A 22987-nucleotide genomic window follows, 5' to 3' on the forward strand; every position below is an offset into this window, starting at 1 on the left:
TAATTTTAGTATTTATAAGTAGGAAATAAAAAATAAATATAAATATAAAATAGTTTAAATATTATTTTCTTTTGATTCAATATTTGTTTTTGTACTGTATCAAATATTTTAGCAATTAAACATAACTTTGTTCGTATTCATAGATTTTTCACTCGTACTCTTTAGAGAGAGCACATGATTACTTACTAAAATATTTCTTATGAAAATACACCTAGCGAAATAAATGGTTGCGCCTAATCATTAAATTTGATTTCTGAGAAAAAACTTGATATGAAACGTTGGTCAATTTGATATTATGTGGTATCAATTTTGATGTAACTTTAAGCAATATCCCGCTCTATTTGAAATTGAGAGAATTAGTTATTCTCGCTCCCACTAAGTCGTCATGGTGCTTATTGCTCTCTTTTTCGAAGTCAGAAAATCTGCAAAAGAATAAAATCGGTAAAATGATATTATTTAATATCGGGCTTACCAGTATTGCATGGTAAAAAGAATATTTGTATAAATACCAGATACCAGATTTGATTCCAACGTGATTTTTTTTTTGTGTGTGCTGGCACTCTTTGACTCGCTGCCTCACAATTTTTGTCATCGCCGGCTTTTCTAACCTTTTTGAGTTATGCTCCCCCTCCGCCACTGGACTCCCCTCCTTTCTGTTGTGGCTGCTGAGTCGTTGACTTCACCTCCTGGCACTGGGGCTGCATCTATTTTGCAAGTATTTTATTGCCGGGCTCTCCTTGAACAACTACCAGCACTCCAGCTCCAGAACGGTCTGCACTTTGTTATTAATGCGCATTTAAGTTTTTTCTTCTCATTCTCCTTTCCCTTTGCTCGGAGTCAATTTTTATGCTTTTTTGCGACCGTTGTTGTTGGAGGGCAGGACAGGGCAGGGCGACACGACTTCACCTTTTTGGCTGGCGCTTTTGTGTGCCTTCTAATTGAGGAAACATTAAAAGTCAAGTTCTGCTTGCCGCATTGTTATAACCCAGAAAAACACGAGTGCACTGCAGTCTTCTGCTCCTGTCGGGCTTCCTTTTGTCTGCCTTTTGGTCCTTTTTTAATGAAGTTTCGACTGCCATTTGTTGAGTTTGACTTTTTGACATGCAGTTGGTTTCGTTCGTTTTTTAGTTGTTGCCAGTTGCCAGCGGTGGTGGCACTGCAATTGAAAGCCATTGAAAAGGCGTTCTCGCAAAAATGGGTAAAAGCATTGTCAAGCGTATCAAGCGCTCAATTAACTGGCTACAAGTTGGCACCCCCAAAGGAGTAGGACCCTCGGATGTCTGCGACTCTCGGTCTTGGATTGTCTGGGGCACATTAATCTTTTTTTGCATACAATGAAATCTGCCAAGCAGTCGGGACGCAGCATTGAGAGAAAAGTTTATGGAAAAGCAACCAGGCACAAGCTTGGTTAAATACTTGAAGGGCGAAACATATTTTCATACACTCAATAAAAAACTTGATATGAAACGATGATCGATTTAATATTACGTGGTATCATATTTTGACTTGAAATGCGGGCATCACAATTCGATGTGCTCTTCTCCTTCTCTTTCCCTTTCCCACGTATTAAATACCAGAAATTTACCATGCTCATATCGATTTGATCGCGACTTGTTTCTTTTTGTGTATTTATAAAAAAGTTAAAGAGACTTAAGGAAAACATATAATAAATTACGCTAGAGGCAACAAATTGTTCTTTTTTTAATAAGCCTTGATAAAATAATATTTCCTTTTCACGAAACTTTTTTGCAGTGCCCTGAACTATCCGCTAACGAGTCAGCCAAGCAACTCCTGACAAGTTCAATGGGGGTTGGCTTGGCTAAGGAAAAGCGCTTCGACCCAGAGCCAAATGCTTAGCGATTATGCGAGTTTATAATAATAAAGCCGACGAGGCGCATGCAAAATGGGTCCTGTTATTACGAAAGGGATGCACAGGAGCATCCTGGCCTGGGACCCATTTGTCAAAGTAGTTGGCCGCCGTAGCCTCGTCACTATCTCTCTTTCAGGGCCGCAGTCATTTATCATTTATGCGCTGCATGCCATGTCTAGATGATGGGTGTAGGGAAAGGAGTGAGTCCGACTAAGGAGTCACTTTCAGGCCTCTGACACTTCTTTGAACAGCGCGGTCCTGGGCTCAAAGCCGCAGTTGATTTGCAAAGCCCGGGGCCACTCGACCGTTTGATGTTTTAGTTATGTGACATTTGAGACTTTGAAGGACACCAAAACCACCCGCACAAAACCGCTGTCGAAAACCACACGCAACCACTCGAGGGAAGCTGAGTGAATGGGGGTAGCCTTTTTGCATTCACACATTTCACGCGGATTTCACGCATGTCACACAGAAATTTATCGGGCTAACAAAGAAAGCTTTGACCCACAGAACGAATATTAATATGCCCTTGGGGATTCATTGCAGCGAACAAATGTATCACAACTTCATTATGCAATTTTTTATGAAGGCAAAACTAATTAAATTATAGAATAAATGAGACAAGAATAATACCATTTTATTTCAAATATTTTAACTAAAATTAAATAATATACATGGTAAATTTTTGCTATTTGTATTCTATGGCAAGCCTTTCGCAATAGGTTAAACACCCTCAGTAAGTAGCAAACAACATACTTTCTTTCGGTCAAGATGAAAGATGGCCCACTCTTAATAAGCACACTCAGCTGGGAAGGAACTAAAGACGAGCGGGTGAATCGATGGTCATGCATGTCTATTAGTTGCCGAGCTCTCGACTTGGGAAAGAAGACGGCTGTGGGTGGCTTGATTGATAGCCCGGGAAAATTGATTTTTCATATTTCCCAACCCCACAGCCCACTAGTAGTTTTCCTAATATTGTTGTCGCCGGGCACTTGGCACGTGTAACCGATACGCACACAGATATCCATTTTGGCATACACGTGGCAGAAGCCAATGCGTAGTCGGCACATAATTATGCTCTCAAAAAGGCATGAACTGATTGCCTTGGCATTGGTTGTGTAACTAAGACATTTTCCAAATTAATTTTCATATCAGGAATATCAGAAGCCCCAAAAACAGGGCCAATGGTGAAATGCTTCGATTTCCAAGTTGTAATCCAGTTAATTTTCGAATGGCAAACATTTCAAAAGCTGCCTCAGTTCCAAGCAAATTGGACGTTGGGCCTTCGTCTGTCCTATATTCGTGCCAAAGCCAAGTTTACGGACCGGAAGTCAGTTTACGGTGTTTGTATACATGGCCAGACGACTGGCCAAGTTGTTGTGGCATTAAGTATTTGCTTGTAAAATGTGTTAATAGATTTGCCCAGCTGCTGTGTTTATGGCCCATACGCCATATATGAGCAACAATCCTGGCAGATGCTCGGACATTAAAATACCTTTAACAAATTATGCCGCATTACTTGTACATTACTACCCGCAAACAATATGCCGGAGTATTGTGCATGCAGGATGGCTGGAAATGTTCTAAACATACTCAACCTTCTGTATCATTACTCGAATTTAATCTTGGTTAAAAATAAAAATTTCATTGAATCTCAATGTTTATGTTGTGACTTAAAATATCTTCTTTGAATCTGCACGCGCTGTCTATTCGATATGGGCATGGTAAAATTCTGGTATTGTTTATTACGTAAATCTCACTTTTGTAGATTCTCTGACTTACATGAGTGAACTGTCCTGTTTTTTTAAATTTCAAGCATATCGAATTGAGGTGCTCGCATATCAAGTCGAAATCGATACCACATAACATCAAATCGATCATCGTTTCATATCAAGTTTCTTTTGGCTGAAGAACCACGCTATTGAAAAGGCTCAAGGCTAAATTACGAGCAGTAAATATAAAGTTCTTTCGAAGCACAAAATTTCAAAACAATCGATAGCCAAGGAATTTAAAGCTACTGTAGCTACAGTTACCCAAGTGGAAGTTCCTGCACCATTTCCCTGTGTATTGAAAGTCTTCCCAAATTGGCAATTACTTCTGGTCATTGTTTTGGATTGGATGCCGGGACAAGTGTAAAAGTTGCAGCTTTGCATGGGATATGGGATATGGGATATGGATGGACTTGGCCAGGCGGGATTTCCCTGCCGGCAGAAATCTATTTTCCGCACAACTTCAGCACCGAATGCGGCCAATGTGTGAAACATGAGCAATTTCCAAAAGTTGCAACTCAAAAGCATAAATCGAAGCCGACGCCAGCCCGCTCCCCAGGCAGTTATTCCTTCCTCCAGGACTCCCCAGCCGAAAACTAAACTTCAAAAGCCAAGGAAAGCCGGTTTAGAACTTGCTGAAAATCGTAAACGGAATGGGAATATTTTGGGGCAACCGGAGAGGGGCAGTGTTGCAATGAGCTTATGTTGCTGGCCACTTGCAATGCGAATATCTTTTTAGGGAGCCCCCCTCAGACCCTTTGCCAGTTGCATTTACAGAAAACCAATAAACTTAAATGGAAAATCCGTAGACTATAAATCATGGCTTAAGTCCATTTCCTTTGTTGTCAATACGTTTCCGCTTTGTTGTGGGTTTGAAAATGAACACACTCGCACTGGAAAGCCAAAAAAAAAAAAATAAACTAGTTGTAACCAGGCCTCCCAGCCTTTCCCTCGATTTGTTAACGAAAGGGGAAAAGTGCAACAAGAATCGAGGCGAACGGAGTTGAGTTGAGAAATGGTCATGATTGGACGACGGACTGCCCTCCATCCAGAACGAGAACGGCCCAGGCACTGACTGCTTTACATTTTTTTGGCATGTCCATTTGCAAAGTCATTTACCCACTCTCCCGAACCGAACACACACACGGCACTCACTCAGTTTCCAAGTCAACGTTCAAAAGTCGCCTTGTGTCCTCGTCGTGGTCCTTTCACTGGTCCTGGTTGGATTTGACAGTCCTGCCTGTCAGTCAATATATTTGCTGCGAGCTTGTTGTGCTGCGTTTTCGACAACTCATTTTATTAGACCACACAGACGGCTGCGGTCGAAATAGTAGGATATGTTGAAATACATCTGGTTAACCAGTTAAGAGTGCTTAGTTTTCAAGGAAAAAGTTATATAAAGTTTGCGATTTCCTCAACGTAAAGATAATATTTTTAGATTTTGAATAACCATACATATAAGAAAATAAATTAAACAAGTAATGTTTAAATTTAGTTTAAGTCAATTAAAAAGTAAATTAATAAAATAAAAAATTTAAAAATAAGCGGTTCAATACATGCCATTTTTCCTTATTTATCAATTAAAACGTAAGAAATTATTGCACAATATGTGAAATTTTTTAAATAAGATGTACAAAAAATATAAACATTATGATCAGTTGTAAAATCATAGTAATTAGGTTTTATATTAGCTTTTAAAATCTTTGCAAAAATAAATGATTTAAAAAAGATTATTAGTAAAACAAAAAAAAATACATTTTGAAATATTACTAGTATTTAAAAATATTTATTTGCTTGGCCCCAACTGTAAGCATACTCTTGCGCGCTCGCTTTCTCTCACTGATGGACTGATGCACTCGGCGTCCTCGCACGTTTGCGGTCAGCCCTAGAAAATTGATGTGACTTTTTATCACCAAGGGTCGGGGGCAGTCGATGAACTATGTTTCTCGATTTCGGTTTTCATCTGTTTCATCTGTGGCCGTTGACATTGTTGCCATTGTTGGGCTCAAGCAAACCGACAAAACAAGCTAAACGAATCAAAACGAATCTCCAAAAATGTAGGCAAGGTACTTCTTCAAAAAAGAAAAATATCTGGGGAGAAAATTCGACGACAGGAAATATTCTTATGAGGAGTGGCTACGCTTTATATTTTAATCAACTAATTCACTTCCGTGCTCGTATAACGCTGTTTAATTATGAATAACATTAGGAAGAACATAAATTGAATTAAAAGGAAATCATGCAAACAACATATAAATTATGCATTCCTAATCAGAATCAAGGCATGCCATGTCCGTGCTCCAATTCCAATCAGAGCCCGCCCACCGCCAACAGAGTCATAACTCAGCCAATAATAATAACGCCAAACAAATTGTTGACAGGCGAAGGCAAATTCGTGATACATAAATTATCAGCGAGCATTTTTTATGACTGTCACTGTGTCAGCGAATAAAACACGCAGCTACCAGAGAACTAAACATTAAAGATTTACAGAGAGTAGATTAACCGAAATGGGATTGGTATTCGAATGACCATAGTGCTTTTCTCCGGACCCCACCCAGATAATCTCTATAATAAAAAGGGCCAATGATATTAATAACACTCTTTGGGGGCTTGAGTCCCCGAAACCGCTAAGTAGTTGGCCATTTCAATACCTTGTGCATAAGCCGCCCGACCAGGGCCGTCGTCTTAACCCCTCCATGCCCCACCCAACTGGGTCGTGTATAAATACCACAAAGCAAATAAACACGCGCAGCTCACGGCCAAACAATATGAGATATATTGAAAACGTGCATAGCGACCCGGCCACTTAAGGCGACCCGGCGACAACACGAAATGAAAGGCAAACTTTACACGCTAATAAAATCTGTGCGGTTAGACCCTAGCTTATGGGACCCAAAATACCTATTTTATTTAGTAAGAAAAGTAAATATATATATATATAAAAAAACACGTCGGGGTCAAATCAATATGAGCATGATAAATATCTGGTATTTTTACCATGCAACACTAGTAAATAAATAATATAATTTTGCAGATTTCTTTCTCTCTGAGATTTTTTGAATTCTAAAAAGAGAGCAATGTATAAATATATAGAGCTATAGAAAATAAAATCCTTTTCAATATGAATATTATCATATATTTTTTTAAATATTTAAATTGTTTTTTTTGATAAACATCTAAATAGTAAAACATTCTTGAGTATTTGCCTAAAACGCCCACGGCAACATTTTCGCCTACACCGTAAGAAAAAAGGACAACAAAACTAAATAGGGGACTGAGGTGGCGCAGCTGGGAGCTTTGGCATTTTATGTGGCAATGGGGGCGCAGCACAAAAGGCTTGGCCAAATATGGGTTTATGGCTTGTAAAAATCCATGTTAATAACATCAACAAAGGCTGGGCAGCGGAAAAGGGTAACTAGAGAACAGGAGCCAGTCAATGTCCTATCCGATGCCCAAGGCTGTACAGCAACTTAAAACTCAGCCGAGGCATCTTTCCATCCTTTTCTTATGACTTTCTGCACATTCTTGGCCAAAAACACCCACAAAGGCGATGGAAAATGGAGAAAAGCCGGGCTTTCATGTATATCCCCAAAGAAAGGAGAGAAAAGGTAAAGCGTCAAAGCTGGCGCCGCATCATTAGTGTCATATGTGAGATAGGTGGTTGAGCTATTTATATTATTCACATGGCATAATAAATCAAAAATTGTTGCCAATAAATTTATTATTGTAGATTATCTGCAGCCCACCTTCGCACAAAGGTAGTCGTCTGCCCACCTTGACAAAAGCTAAAAACTGCCTGCCGGATGCCGAGTTAACCCTTGGCATCAAACAATTTATCAAAATCAACACAAGAGCAACCAACTATAAATTACCAAAAAAACAACGAGTATACATTTTGGGAAAGGGCAGTGTTTGTATGAGATTTTGTGGAGGCTTCTACTCAAGCGATCTTATCGCCTTTATAATTGCAGACCATTATGCATTAAAATTTGTTTTATTGTTTCACTAAAATTAATTTTTCTTTCTAGCTTTATTTATTAGTTTTGTCTATTTGCCGTTTTAAAATTAAAGCTTACATTTTTCATTTGGTAACCATAGTAAAGAAGAACAATAATCAAAACAGAAAATATTTGTTGATTTTGGCACATTCAAGTACTTTATGTTTCGTAGGTCTATCGTAGAAGAATGATACTAGTTTATATCTTTGTAGAATGCATTTCAATTTTATTTTTTTTCGTTCTCCGAATAATTTTATATTTTGGCTTCCAATTTAAGAGTGAATCTTCTTCACAGGCTTTTCCCCATTGATTTCCATTTGCCAACTTTTGTTTGCGCTGCTCTCGCATTGCCATTACATAATCAAAGGCAAATTAACGTATCCCCAACTCCCAGTCTCCCGTATTCCCTTCTCTTATCTGGCCTGGTTTAGTTTCCAACGTTTTTGCTCCCGACTGAGCCGCTACCCGCACTGCCACGCCCCTGCCGCTCGCCGCCCCCTGTCGCATTGCAACTGTTGACAAATCTCTTTTTAAGGGCGCGCTTAAAACGTCATTTGAGCGAGGTCTTCTGTGTTTTTTTGTGCCCCCTATTTCTTTGCTGCGCCGCATTTGGTTGTGTCGGGGGCTCACATCGACAGTCTAAACCAATCAATATTTAACACATTTAACCCTTTGACGACAACGCCTGCGACTCGCTGATCGTCCTGCGTAAAATTAGCATAAAATTTGAATTTTACAGCCAAGTGAAGCGTATGCAGCGCGTGATTGACAGCAGTCAAATTCAATTGAAAGCGAAGAGCGCGGAGTGCCGAGTGCCCGTCCCCAAAATGCGAAGAATGAAATGAAATAAAATAAAATTTAATTCAAATAAAACCAATTTTGTAGCGTTTCCAAAACTCCCAACCCCAATCCCAATAGGTATATAGGCTAACCTTTTGCCTCTTGGGCTGGCGACCTTGTGGCGAAACTTTCCGCAGGGCGTCAAGTTTTTTCCTCCATTTTCCCCGAGTTTTCTTTCTGCCCTTGTTGTTGTTGTCGTTGTTGTGGTGCCAAAAGGATGCACAGCGAATTGGCAATGTATCGTCGTCGGCGGCTCCAGGATATTTTGGCATAACCCGAGGTTGCCAAGCGCGTGTCCTGGCGGGAAATTGGGTTGGGCGAGGGGCGAGAGAAAAGCCATGGCTTTGCTGTCGAAGGGACCTGGCGCAAATCAATGACGCTTGCTTTTGAAGATTTTTTTCTAGGGAAATTCAATTTTATCCAGGCAATTGCAATGAGCATTTCTATCGAGCTGTATTCGGGATATCCGTTTAGAAAAATTGCAATTAGGAAAATATTGTTGTCGTTTATTATTCCAACTTTATTTTTTTAAGTTCAGTTTAGAATTGGTTTTTATTAAATTCTTTAGATAAATTAAAAAATTAAATTTATTAAGAAATATTATGTCTTATACACAAAAAAAAAATTAAAACGTCATCAATCAGTATTTTTGTTAAATTTTGTGACCATATCAAAATAATATTTTCAAACATATTAAATTGATATTTTGATATCAATATGGTATTTATACCCGTTACTCGTAGAGTAAAAGGGTATATTAGATTCGTGCAAAAGTATGTAACAGGTAGAAGGAAGCGTTTCCGACCCTATAAACTATATATATTCTTGATCAGGATCACTAGCCGAGTCGATCTAGCCATGTCCGTCTGTCCGTCTGTCCGTCTGTCTGTCCGTCTGTCTGTCTGTATGAACGCTGAGATCTCGGAAACTATAAAAGCTAGAAGATTGACATTTTGCATGCTGATTCTAGGAGTTCCTACGCAGCGCAAGTTTGTTTCAAAAAGGTGCCACCCCCCCTCTAACGCCCACAATCGCTAATATACGATTTTAAAAATTTCAATATTTTGGAAAAGTAAAAATGCAGTTTTATTGTGTTTATCAATACCTATCGCAATGTAGAAGAATTTTTTTAAATCGGACCATTCGTTAAAAAGTTACGGCGGATCAAAGTTTTTTCCATCGCCTTCGCACTCCCTTTAGCTGAGTAACGGGTATCTGATAGTCGGGGCACCCGACTATAGCGTTCTCTCTTGTTTTCATACTAGAATGATATGCACACTTAGCTCATATTCTTTGTAGTTAAATGGATTCCAAAACTTAAGTTTATTCAGATAAGTTATTTATTTCACAAATATTTGAATAATTAATTCCGACCCCATAAGTATCTCGTCTAGCTTCAGCGCCACAGATTAAATTTTATTAATATGAATACCATTTAGTTTGCCTCGGCCATCTTGCTGATCTGTTTTATAATTCAATTTAGACAAATTACATGGCATACATGTGCAACAGGCTGGTCCCATAACGCTTCAGCCATAACAATGAAAATGAAAATAAAAAATAATCATATAATATAGTTGAGCACACGCAGCACCGAGCAAATTGAGACAAGCACGGCAGACTCACAGGAGCCACTACGATGATATTTCTGCCATTGTTTGAAGCCAGCTGATGGGGGAAACGAAGGGGAAACGCAACAGTTGACTTTTATGCACGACATGAAGCAGCGCGGCTTTATGCCCCCACTCGGTTTACTTTTCCCTTTTTTCTCTTGCATAATTCCAAACTGATATGGAATTTGCATTGCAGTGGAGCCGGCGCACAACGCGGCGTATGAGTAATACTCGTAACAATGCCCATAATTGTCACTGTTTCGGGCAGGTGGTGGCAGGCACTGAGGTTGCCATTTCCACAGTCTTGGTAAAAAAAAAAATTCAACAAGTTCCTCAAAAGATATGAATCATTATAATTTGCACAGCCTATATCATAGCCAATCTATAAAATAACAAAAATACCAAAAATATTGTAACGCTTTAACATTTGATTGTATGAAATAAATAAATAATGCTTTAATAGTTTTTGGAAACCTGCTCAAATTATTTTTCCTTTATTTAAACCAAATGCAATTTTAACGGCCCACGCAAATTATTCAAAACTTATTCCGTTTTCCAAATAAACAACCAAACAACAAATAAATTCATTGTCTAGACTGGCCACAATTGTTGTGTAGCCCTTAACATTGTATTAGCCACAACCATATATCATTTCGCATGCGGCAATGGCATATTAGCGCTGGTTTTTCCAACATTTTCACACATTTTCATTTCTGAACAAATTACGTACATTATTGCGGAACAAAAGTGAAACGCAACAATGGCGCTGAACCCTTTTCGCTTGGGGATTTTGCGAGAGTGGGGTATTTTTTTTTTGGGGCTTTGGCATTATGAAAATGCTTTAAGCAGAAAATTGGATTTTTTCATCTTGAATGGAAAACAAAACAAGAGCAAAAAACGAGGCGAGGCAATAACAGTAAAGCCCCCCCCGGAAGCTACAAAAAATAATAAGTATTAAACATCACCCGAAAGGGCGGCGAAACAAAAAATAAATGTTAGATATGCTGACAAAGGTAATACAATAAATACGAAATGACGTTGCTGCCACGGCTGTTGTTAATGTTAAATTTTACGTAGCATACTTTCGGGTACTCCCAAAGTGGGCATGGTCTGGGGGGCGGTTGGCAGTTCGAGGTGAGTCCTCTTTTTTTGTAGTTCGTAATCGTGCTGATTGTTCTCTTTTTTGTTTGGGTTCTTTAATTTCATTTCAGGCCATTCTTATTTATTTAACATTAGTTTTTATTTTACGAGCCATAAAGAGGCAACACTTATGGATATACTACACTTGCAAGCAAAAATGAAAGCAAGGCGAAATTGGCCGAGCATAAGCAAACAAAATTAAAACGAACTTAAACTGTAAATTGAGTTTTATTTAGCTTTTATAGTTAGGCATAAATCAAGGGCACACAGTGCCTAATTGTTTAATCAAGAGTGTAAACGGCGATAAACCTAGGCCATAAAAGATAACCCAGCGATAAGCCACCGTCTTACGACGGTGAATTCTGAATCACTCGCCCCAGAAATACACACGAAATTCCATTCCCGGCATGTGTGTTTGCCCACAATAAAACCCGACCAAAAAATCACTAAAGATAACGAGTTGGCGAGGGAACTGGGGAACTGAAACTGGAGAACTGCAATTGCGACTGCAGTGGCAATCGGTGCATAAAACGGGCCAGATCTGCGCTTTTCGTTCGTAAACACATCAGAATCCAATTGGCTGCACGTTTGTGCGGCAGACCACGTCAAAAAGCTCTTACACCGCCGGCCATTTTGTTGCAGCTCGTACATATTGGCATTAGACTAATCCAGAGTACCGCACGCAACAACTTAGTTATTGGCCGTGGCCGAGAGCAGTCGGCAGAAGTCCCGAAATTGCCACTGAAATGGGACACTGACAGAAATTATTCCAAAGAAGCTGGAGTCACAACCTTATTCGGTTTAAAAAGTAAGTACAGTTCTAAGCTGAACCATTCCAAAACTATTTAAAAGTTTGTGTACTAAAATAAATGTGCTAAGATCTATTTCTTCAAAGGTTTATAGAACAAAAAACCCACATCAAACCTACAGAAGAGCACATAATTAACTGTATATTGCATAAAAGTTCTTTCCAGATAAGAAATATTGTTACAAGTTCTTAAACATCGGAATCATTTTTTAAAACTTAAGATTTTTGTGAAGAGATTTATTAGTATTGTTTTTAAATAGGCAGAGTTAAAATGTTTTAAAATAATACCTTTGCAAAGATTATATTTCTTTGAGCTAATAGTTTTTCGTAGTGCATTCTACTTGGATTCTGAGCTGCGTTATTTGGGCCAGAGCAGACGGAATGGTGACGCACATTAGCCGATAGTGCGACTCCATCCATGACCCCCGGTCTCTACCCCGTTTAATGTGCAACAGCGAAAAGTTGAACGTGCTGGCAGCTAAATTCCTTTTTCATCCTCTCTCCTTGGCAACAAACACTCTCACACACACACACTCGCTAACTGATGGCCATTATCAGCATCATTATGTGGCATTAGGAGCCGCGCCGCGAGGATGATGATGTTGTTGCAGCTTAAAGTTGTATGCGATTTATTTGCGGTCTCCCCTCACTTTTTTCACCCATCCAGTATGTGTGCGCCTGTGTGTGTAAAAAAGTGCATTTGAGCTCATTTAAATAGCATAAATTAAGATGCTTAAGCTCATTAGGTGGAAATTTTTAATTAGCAAAACTGGACCGAAGCCCCTGTAATGACCAACGACTGGCAGGTGGCCGCTTATCATCCGCCGACCAAAGGCAAAGGGCAGCTTATCAGTCAAGTGGAGGCCAAAAAATTATACTAATTACACGGCTAATGCAGTTCCTACACAGAGAGAATTCTGACGTTCTCATCTGAGTTGAAAATGTTCTTAAAAATATAAATGCCTTTTTTAAGTTCAAAATGTTCTAAATGTGCTTAAATTAAGTTAAATTCGTTCTTAAAATCTAGTTGAGCTTAGAATGTTCTTGAAATATGAACGAAATGTTATTATTTTAGCACAGGGTTCTTAAATCAAATCAATTTTGTTCTCAAAAACCACAATCCCTCAAAATGTTCTTAGTTTGAGAACGAAAAGGACTAAAGAATGAACAAAAATTAAGTTGCATTTCAACTTAAAGTGATTCAAAACTCTATTCTCTAATTTTTATGGATTTCCTAGAAAGCGTTAGGATGTTTTCGTTTGACACCTAGCACGCATTAGGCCATTTTCCTTTGCTCCAATACGACCTTACCATTAGATTGGCCCTTTTCGTCTTATTTATAATTCCCAACTGGGTCTAGCCCTTCATGAACCAAGGCCAAGTCAGATATTGAGACTTAAAGACTTTTTTCTGGCTTAAGCCTTTAATAAACTTCCGCACCTTTATAAGGTGTAGGATGAAGTTACTTTTGGAAAAGGTAATTGGACAACTACCTTAATATTACATATAAATTACTTTTGATCCTAAATGACTCTTATCTTTAGCTAAAATTAAATTCAAAATGCTATAGAATTGAGAGCCAAATGTTCTGAAAATATAACAAATGAACTTATTTTTGTATCCATTTGATTTAAAAATGTTCTTGAATTAAGGACAAAATCAACTTGAAAAAAGAACGAAATGAACTCAATGTCGGATTATTAGCTAACACCATTTCGTTCTGATGTTGAGAACATTCAACTCGAAATGAGAACATTTGTGCTTACCCGGTTTTTAAGAACGAATGTTCTTGATTTGAGTGCAATGTTCTTAGTTTTTTTTCTCTGTGTACGAATCTGCGTTATCTATGAGAACGATAATGTCCAATGACTATGGTAGATAAGCTATATTTTTCTCGGAATAAAAAATTTCAATAGATTTCTTTTTTACCTTTGTAAAAAGAAAATAGTATTCTTTATCTGCCTTGCTTTCGGTTAGAGCTTCAAAAAATATCGACAGTTTGCTATTTCTCGAAAAATCGAAAATATCGATAATTTTGAAGCTCTACTATAATTAGCTTAGTATCACCCAAATCTATTTTAAATTTGAAAAATAAAATAGCATCAAGTTAATACAAAATTATTTGGTAAAAAAAATAACAGGTCCGTTTAAATTTTAATATTCAATAACGAATTTAGATAATCGTTTTTTGCTGTTCTACAAAATTCGATTAGGCTTTATATGTATTTTATTCATTTTTAATGAGAATCATTTATTATAACAACGATTCCAGATAAGATATTTAGTTTCGTCGCTTATGTGACTTCCAAAACTTTTAATCAAATTGTACCTCTAACTCTAATATTTAATGATTATAATTTTCAAAACCGTACTTTCAGCTGAAATTTTCCTCAGGCGTTTATAAATGCTATGCCTATGCAATAGTTTAATATCAGAGATTTATGGGCCATAAAATGGAGAGTGAATTTGCGAATAATTTCTAATGAATCATGTGCTCCGGTAATCAAACGTTGCCATACCAACCGGGGCACGTGACTCACGATAAGGCCGGCGTACTTAAGACTGTTTCCATAGAACGGGCCTGATAAACAAAGCACTTGACTCTCGGGCTAATACCAATTGAGCAGACATAAGGCTGCCAGTCAGCCTTCCCTTCACACGTCTTGGCAGAAATCTTTGAGTAATCCCAGCATATTACACAGGTGGGTTGGTTGCTTTTGGTGGTGTTGGGGCCACTCCCAGCAGGAGATAAGCAGGTTAAAGCCCAAGAAAATTATTGAAGTTGGAGTTGGGGTTGGGGAGTTTCAAGACCCTGAAAAGGATTGCTTAATGGGTTTAAAGCTTTTGGAGGCAAGAGAATAATGAGGGATTTTATATTTAAAGTTTTTTTTTACGAACTGTTAAAAATCTTTTATATTAATTTTTTTACTCTGCAATCCAATATTTTAAAATCTAAAATATGTATAAAAACCCCACAAAAAATTGTTTTGGGATCCCTAACCACAAACAAATCCTGGAAAATATTATTTACTTGGTATTTATTTATTTTTTTAGCTGAATATAAAATCAGAATATTTTTATTCAAACTGGAATAAAAAAGGTTTTAAATTTTTAATTTTAACTCAGGAATGAAATGAAAAACAATCCAATATCTTAAATCATCTTATTATTTAACAGTCAGAACTTTAATATCTCATTCAACCAACAGGGTTATAACCTTATGTACGACTGCCAATACGCGATGATTGATTGATCACTCCGTCCATCACTTGGTGGTGCCTTAATAAACTCTGCGGCAGTGGCAGCAGGGCCATATCAGCGGGTGTCATATTGTTGCAACACAAGGGACCCGCCCGAATAGTGTCAATCAGGTAATGGAATTGTTGGGCGTTGGTTGGTTTGTGCTGCTGCCGCTTTTGGCCAACTCGTGCTTACACTCAATCATTGATAATGCGTTGGGGAAATAGCCATAAGAAAAGTGACCAGCAATCGGGGGGTGGACGACTGCCATAATTGGGTTTCGGTTACTCGCCGATTACCGCCTCTCACCGTCGATAAGCCAGGCTACCCAACATTCTATCAAAGGCTGTTGTTGGCCACAATCGCAAAGTGGTTCCGAGCGTGTGATAAAAAAGTGTAGGCACAAAGATTATGGGACTCTCTCCCATGATATTTTGCCCCGTTTTCAGCGAGTGTGTATGGGTGTATTGTTTAGATTAGCCCCAGTCTAATTGGCCATAGAGCTCAACAGGTCTTAGGCGATCGCACAGTTCTTTCTGCGCCGCTGAGGTGGCAGGTCGCGAATCCATTAGTAACTCTTATTAGGAACTTTACTTTCTGCTGCTGATAGTGTAAGTGCTGTGATCCAAGTCGAAAATATCCTTAAAACTTCTTTAAAGTCATAAGTGTTCATTAGTTCTGTAGTTTATTTCCGAACCACTTGGGATTAATTTAATGGCTATTTCGAGACCCATTTGCCACGTTGGCAATAATGTTGGTAATGCGCGTGTTAGCCTTTAATTCCCGTGCTATTTCTTATTATCAGCTCCCTTAGGGTTAACCATACGGGGTTATCAATGTTGTCACAGATAAGCCTTAACTGGCCGTAAATTAAATGTTCCGTTGGAAAAGAAACTCTTAAAAGCAACTACTCCGCACGTAATTATTCAAAATTGCATTAGACTTAATGGTAATTTCGTCAACGATAACGTATCTTTATTGGTTTTGATAATCACTCGCTAACATGCATTAAACTTCGATTTACCAATATGTGGAACTATAAAATGGTTTATTTGTCCGATATGGCGCCATAATAGCCTGTGTGACGTCAGAGCACGTGATGGATCATGTGGGGTGGAATAGAATTGAACCACTCAAACGTCAAGTTGAAATTTGCCACACAACCGATTGCGGCTTTGATAATTTTTTTACGGCCCACGAACGGATTTCTAATGAGCCCCGTAACACCGCCTGCAATCCGAAGCAAAATCCCCTAGTGAACCCATAATTGCGGACATAAACCAGCGGCAAATACAACTGGGAATCCGCAATGGGAATGGGCAATAGGCATTGGGCATTGGCCATCCGATAATCAGACATTTGCGTGAAGTTTGCCCCCGAAGATTTATGGCCAACTTAAAGGCAATTGTCTGGTCTGTGCAGATTTATGGTCAAGTCTGATGTACAAAACTGAAACCGATAAGCTCGTACTTGCACTGATTTATCCACAGATGGCCATCGGCGAAGCCCCGTCAGTTGCACCTAATCATGCACAGAATGTGCAAATAAATTTACCAAACCAGGTTGAAATTCCTACAATTATTTTTTACAAATCCTGAAAAAATAATTATTAAATACAAATATTTACAAATTTAAATGGGTTTTTTTCAATGTCCTGCTCAAGGCAATATAGTATTTTCGTGTCCAGAAGCTATAATTTTTTGATTTGATTTATTTTAATTAATTTTAATTGAGCAAACACGTATTTACCGAGGGAATATTTGCGTAAAACTATTAATCGGTTTTTCCGGGCCATCACACATTTCTGTCTAAAAGCAGTATTTTAAACGAGTTAGGCCTATTAATCTAAAATCATTTGAAGATGTTGCGTAATTTCCCAACAGCCTTACGATTTATGGAGCAATTAAGAAATCAACAAGCATTCCATTCAATTCCACGATTCCGTTAATATGAAACTCAATTCCCGCCGCTGTAAATCAAATCTCTCGCTATCTGTGACAAGGCGAAACTATCAAAAAATAGCTGAAGTGAGGCCACAGACTGCGCGTCTTTTTATCAGCCGGTCGAGAGCGAGAGTCAATCATGTTTTTATGGCCAGACAGGCGGAATCGGGAAAGAAATCACGACCAGCCAATGGCCTAACCATAAATATCCACAATCTGGCATGCCCAAAACGCTTATCAGAATCAGAAGACACTGCACACAGGTCCTGGGCGAGTAATAAGTTATAAGCGTTTAATGCAATAAAAGACTTTCGGGGCTTATTTATAAACCAACTGATTGCCGGTAATTGTTAATAATTTCAAATTATTAATGCGCTCAGCGCTCAACGCCCACTCCAGATAGTGCGCGAATGCCAGTAGATAACAACCGAAACGATCTCGATAGACGAGGGAGGCAAACTATAATCTAATCTCTTCAGTTCGTTTCGTTTTTTGTTCTGTTCTGTTCTGAATTGTTGAGTTCCACTTAGGTGATTGATTGCGACATTGGCAGGGACTGCATTGAAGTGGACCGACCATAAACAATGTGCGTCAGTTGGATCAACAATGTTGAAACCCTTTGACAGACGGCAGACCCATTAAAGCTCGTCAAAACAACTCATTATCCCAACTGATTAGTAAAGTGTGATATGCAGTGCGAAAAAAAATATTAGAAAATGTGACATATAATACTTCAATATTTAGATATTAAACAGAAACTTATCCTGGAATTACTAATTTGGAAGTTCTTCAAGCTATTGAGGGTCAGCCTTGACTAAGTTTCTCTATCGTTCTGACACTTGTTATAAACTAATTTTATAATTGTCGGCCCTCTTTATCACAACAGGAAATTTCGGTGACTATTACTACGTTTGATCACATGCCTCACTTAACAATAAAAATTTGTCATATAGCTGTAAAAGCCAGCTTTTATATGCAAATAAATTAACCATAAACGCATTAAGGGGTTAAATATTTATGTGCGTAATAAATTAGGAAAAATATCAAAAGTGTTCAGACAGCCTTGAGTAAAATTAATTGGATTTCTTTTCATTTAAAAAATGTTTTAAATGATTTTGCAAATAAATTACCCATAAACGAGTTAAGTTTTAAATGTTTATGTACCTACTAAATTAAAGAAAATTTCTAAAATATTTAGACAACCTTGAGTTTATTGATGGTGAAGAAACTAATTAACATTACCCACACAGAGAAAATTCTGACGTTCTCATCTGAGTTGAAAATGTTCTTAAAAATAGAAAGGCCTTTTTCAAATTTAAAATGTTCTAAATGTGCTTGAATTAAGTTGAATTGGTTCTTAAAATCTAGTTCAGCTTAAAATGTTCTTGAAATAAGAACGAATCGTTATTATTTTAGCACATGGTTCTTAAATCAAATCGATTTGGTTCTCGAAATATCTGAAAATGTTCTTAGTTTGAGAACGAAAAAGACTAAAGAAAGAACAAAAATTAAGTTGCATTTCAACTTAAAATGATTCAAAACTCTATTCTCTCATTTTTTTGGATTTCCTAGAACGCGTTAGGATGTTTTTATTTGACACCTAGAACGCACTAGACCATTTTACTTTGCTCCAATACGACTTTACCATTAGATTTGCCCTTTTCGTCTTATATGTAATTCCCAACTGGTTCTAGCCCTTCATGAACCAAGCCCAATTCAGATTCTGAGACTGAGAAACAAATGAACTTATATTTGTATCCATTTGATTTAAAAATGTTCTTGAATTAAGAACAAAATCAACTTGAAAATAGAACGAAGTAAACTTAATGTCGGATTTTTAGCTAACACCATTTCGTTCTGATATTGAGAACATTCAACTCGAAATGAGAACATTTGTGCTTACCCGGTTTTTAAGAACGAATGTTCTTGATTTGAGTGCAATGTTCTTGGTTTTTTTTTCTCTGTGCATAAACGGGTTAAATTAAACATTCAGACAACCTTGAAATTATTGATTTATATAGTTTCTCATTTTAAAAATTTTAAATAATGAAAAACAATAAATAAATTTCAACAACAAATATTTGAACATATTAGCAATTAAGATTCAAAATATATTAATCTTTCAATCGTTCCTTCCCCTGATTTTTTGCAGTTATAGACCCTTGACTCGAACATGGGTGATATGTTCCGTAGCGAGCAGATGGCCCTGTGCCAGCTGTTCATCCAGCCGGAGGCGGCATACGCCTCCATAGCCGAGCTGGGCGAGAGTGGATGCGTCCAGTTTCGCGATCTTAACGACGAGGTCAGTGCCTTCCAGAGGAAGTACGTCACCGAGGTGCGGCGATGTGATGACATGGAACGGCGTCTGCGCTACGTAGAGTCCGAAATGAAGAAGGATGAGGTGAAGCTGCCGGTCCTAAAGCCGGAGGAGGAGCCCAGTGCCCCCAATCCCCGCGAGGCCGTCGACCTCGAGGCCCAGCTGGAGAAGACCGACAACGAGCTGCGCGAAATGTCCGCCAACGGGGCCAGTTTGGATGCCAACTTCCGGCACATGCAGGAACTCAAGTGCGTGCTGGAGAACACCGAGGGCTTCTTCTCGGACCAGGAAGTAATTAATCTGGACGTCAACCGCAAGCTGGACCCCGAGGATCCGGCGAATGCCGCGGGAGCAGCTCAACGGGGTCAGCTGGCCTTTGTGGCGGGTGTGATAAAGCTCGAGAGGTTCTTCAGCTTCGAGCGAATGCTGTGGCGTATTTCCAGGGGAAATATCTTCCTGCGGCGGGCCGACATCGATGGCCTGGTGGATGACGAGGAGACCGGACGACCGGTGCTCAAGACCGTCTTTGTGGCCTTCTTCCAGGGCGAGCAGCTGAAGCAGCGAATCAAGAAGGTCTGCACGGGCTACCATGCCGCTGTCTATCCCTGTCCCAGCTCGCATGCCGAGCGATTGGAGATGATCAAGGACGTTAATGTCCGCCTGGAGGATCTCAAGCTGGTCCTCAGCCAGAGTGCCGACCATCGCAGCCGAGTCCTGAACTCAGCCTCCAAGCATTTGCCGCGCTGGTCGATCATGGTGCGCAAAATGAAGGCCATCTATCACATCCTAAACTTTTTCAATCCCGATGTGACGGGCAAGTGCCTGATTGGCGAGGGCTGGGTGCCCACCAATGACATTACCACCGTCCAAAATGCTTTAGCTCGGGCCTCGAAGACCTCGGAGAGCTCCATACCGGCATTCATGAACGTGATCGAGACGAATGAAATGCCACCGACGTACACGAGAACCAATAAGTTTACCAATGGCTTCCAGAACCTGGTCGACTCGTATGGCATGGCCTCGTATAGAGAAGTTAACCCGGCTCTTTACGCCTGCATCACTTTCCCCTTTCTGTTCGCCGTGATGTTTGGCGATCTGGGACACGGCCTGATCCTCCTGCTTTTCGCCTCCTGGCTGATCATCAAGGAGAAGCAACTGGCTTCGATCAAGGAGGAGATCTTCAATATATTCTTCGGCGGCCGGTACATCATCTTCCTCATGGGCATCTTCTCCATTTACACCGGCTTTATATACAACGACGTGTTCTCCAAGTCGATGAATATCTTTGGTTCCGCTTGGCACATGAATTATACGAGGGAAACAGTCGAGGATTCAACCCTAAAGTATATTACTCTGAGGCCCAATGATACCGTTTACAAGACATATCCCTTTGGCATGGATCCCATTTGGCAGCTGGCCGACAACAAGATCATCTTCTTGAACACCTTCAAGATGAAGCTGTCCATCATTGTGGGAGTTATTCACATGATCTTCGGTGTCTCCATGTCGGTGGTTAATTTTGCCTACTACAAGAAGTATGCCAGTATCTTCCTGGAGTTCCTTCCACAAGTTCTGTTCCTTCTCCTGCTGTTCGGCTACATGGTCTTCATGATGTTCTTCAAGTGGGTCACCTACAACGACACCGTCGAAGGACCCCTTTCGCCGGCTTGCGCTCCCTCTATCCTGATCCTGTTCATCAACATGATACTGCAGGGCAGTCAGGACACCCCGGAACCGTGCAAGGAGTTCATGTTCGAGGGTCAAAAGTCCATTCAGCAGGTCTTCGTCATCATTGCCGTCATCTGCATTCCCTGGATGCTTTTGGGCAAGCCGCTGTACATAATGTTTAAGCGCAAAATGAGCGGAGCACCGCCACCAAAGCCGCAGGGCGGAGGAGGAGAAGGACATGGCGATGACGACGCCATGGGAGAGATCTTCATCCACCAGGCCATCCACACCATCGAGTATGTCCTGAGTACGGTCTCTCACACGGCCTCGTACCTTCGATTGTGGGCCTTGTCCCTGGCTCACGCACGTAAGTTTATTTCAATTAAATCTTATACAATAAGTCACTTGTTTTTATAAAGCCACAAAGCATACCTGCGGTCACACGCCTATCTTGCTTTGGGCACACGTTGATTCTTCTTTGTGTCGCTAAGCGCAATTATTCGATTGGGAAACAAAAAAATACTTTAAGAATAATTTTTTATTTTTTTTTATAAGGCCAACGCCTAGGGAATTTCCAGATAGTAATAAAGCATTTTTTATTGACCATTTTATTAGATAAAAAATGATATCAATTAATAAATTGGCCATCGTAAATATTTTCGAGTGACATACATAAAATAATAACACTAAATTAAAAATAAACAATTTATTACCTTGAACCTTATCGGTTTATTATTAATATTTATTATTAAATATTATTTGCAGAGCTCTCCGAAGTGCTGTGGAACATGGTGTTCTCCATGGGCTTCAAGTACGACAACTACATTGGTGGCATTCTCATCTATGTGTTCTTTGGGGCCTGGGCGTTGCTCACAGTTGGCATCCTGGTGCTCATCGAAGGACTCTCGGCCTTCCTGCACACCCTGCGTTTGCATTGGTGAGATTGGAGTAATGAAAGCATTTTTTCAGACACAGTCTAATCTGCCTCTTTTGTTTTTCAGGGTGGAGTTCATGAGCAAGTTCTATGAGGGCGCTGGTTACGCCTTTGAGCCTTTTGCCTTCAAGACCATTCTGGATGCCAGCGAGGACGACTAGAGAGTTTGGCAGAGGTCAAAGGAGAACGACAGAGCGCGCAGGACGCACTTCCTTAAAGCATTTTCCGTTTGTTTCGTTCGGTTTCTTTGCGTTTTTTTCACGGAAAAATAAATTTCGTTTGATATGCATACAGACCACTAGTGTTTCGCTCTTCCTGGCTCAATTCTAGCTTTGCCGGCCGACGACAAATGTTTGGCATATGCTTTCTGACAGTTTTGCTTTGGTCACCCAAGTGACAACTGCAGACAAGCTCTAGAACACACATTTCGTCTCTTCATTCCCATATAGACTGCACATTTTCGAAACAATCTCAAAGCAAATTGCCTGATATCCTCAAAAGAAAGTTTTCTCTGATATGAGCGTGTGTGTGTGTGCGATTTTTTCTCATTAGAAATGTTGTCATATGCTGAAATTATGTTGTCAGTTCGACTGTCCATTGGGCATTGAGTTGTGAAATGGCACACTGGGCAATTTAAATAATAATAGTATGACAATTCGCATCAGGCAAAAGACAAGTATTAGATCATATCGCAATGTGTTTCTGTCAATGGCTAAGTACGTAAAATGAAAAAGGAAATGTATTCAAAGTAATAGCCAACTTTTTGCATGATTGTTATTGTTTGTTTATACAATTCTAAGCTAAAATAAAATAATATTTTTCAGTCTTCATTTTGTAAAATATA

General features: G+C 39.4%; 1 protein-coding gene across 2 annotated transcripts; it reads left to right on the top strand.

Annotated features, from left to right (window-relative positions):
- The first annotated feature begins 11764 nt into the window (after positions 1–11764).
- On the top strand, positions 11765–22438 carry Vha100-5 (Vacuolar H[+] ATPase 100kD subunit 5). 2 transcript variants are annotated; one of them, XM_017156517.3, is made up of 4 exons: positions 11765–12041; positions 19377–21576; positions 21975–22146; positions 22211–22438. In XM_017156517.3, the coding sequence occupies exons 2-4, from the start codon at positions 19398–19400 to the stop codon at positions 22302–22304; spliced, it is 2445 nt and encodes an 814-aa protein (XP_017012006.1). In that variant the 5' UTR covers positions 11765–12041; positions 19377–19397; the 3' UTR covers positions 22305–22438. The 2 variants fall into 2 exon arrangements, with proteins under 2 accessions (XP_017012006.1, XP_017012005.1); XM_017156516.3 differs by lacking the exon at positions 11765–12041 and adding an exon at positions 15783–15892.
- Positions 22439–22987: the final 549 nt, after the last annotated feature.

Source organism: Drosophila takahashii, chromosome 2L (genome assembly GCF_030179915.1).
Source record: "Drosophila takahashii strain IR98-3 E-12201 chromosome 2L, DtakHiC1v2, whole genome shotgun sequence".
NCBI classification, from domain to species: Eukaryota; Metazoa; Arthropoda; class Insecta; order Diptera; family Drosophilidae; genus Drosophila; species Drosophila takahashii.

Excerpts from the sequence above, each read along its gene's own strand:
- Vha100-5 (XM_017156517.3), top strand. The coding sequence starts at position 19,398 with ATGGGTGATATGTTCCGTAGCGAGCAGATGGCCCTGTGCCAGCTGTTC. Across the intron at positions 21,577-21,974 it reads CTTGTCCCTGGCTCACGCAC|AGCTCTCCGAAGTGCTGTGG; the intron begins GTAAGTTTATTT and ends TATTATTTGCAG. Across the intron at positions 22,147-22,210 it reads CACACCCTGCGTTTGCATTG|GGTGGAGTTCATGAGCAAGT; the intron begins GTGAGATTGGAG and ends TTTGTTTTTCAG.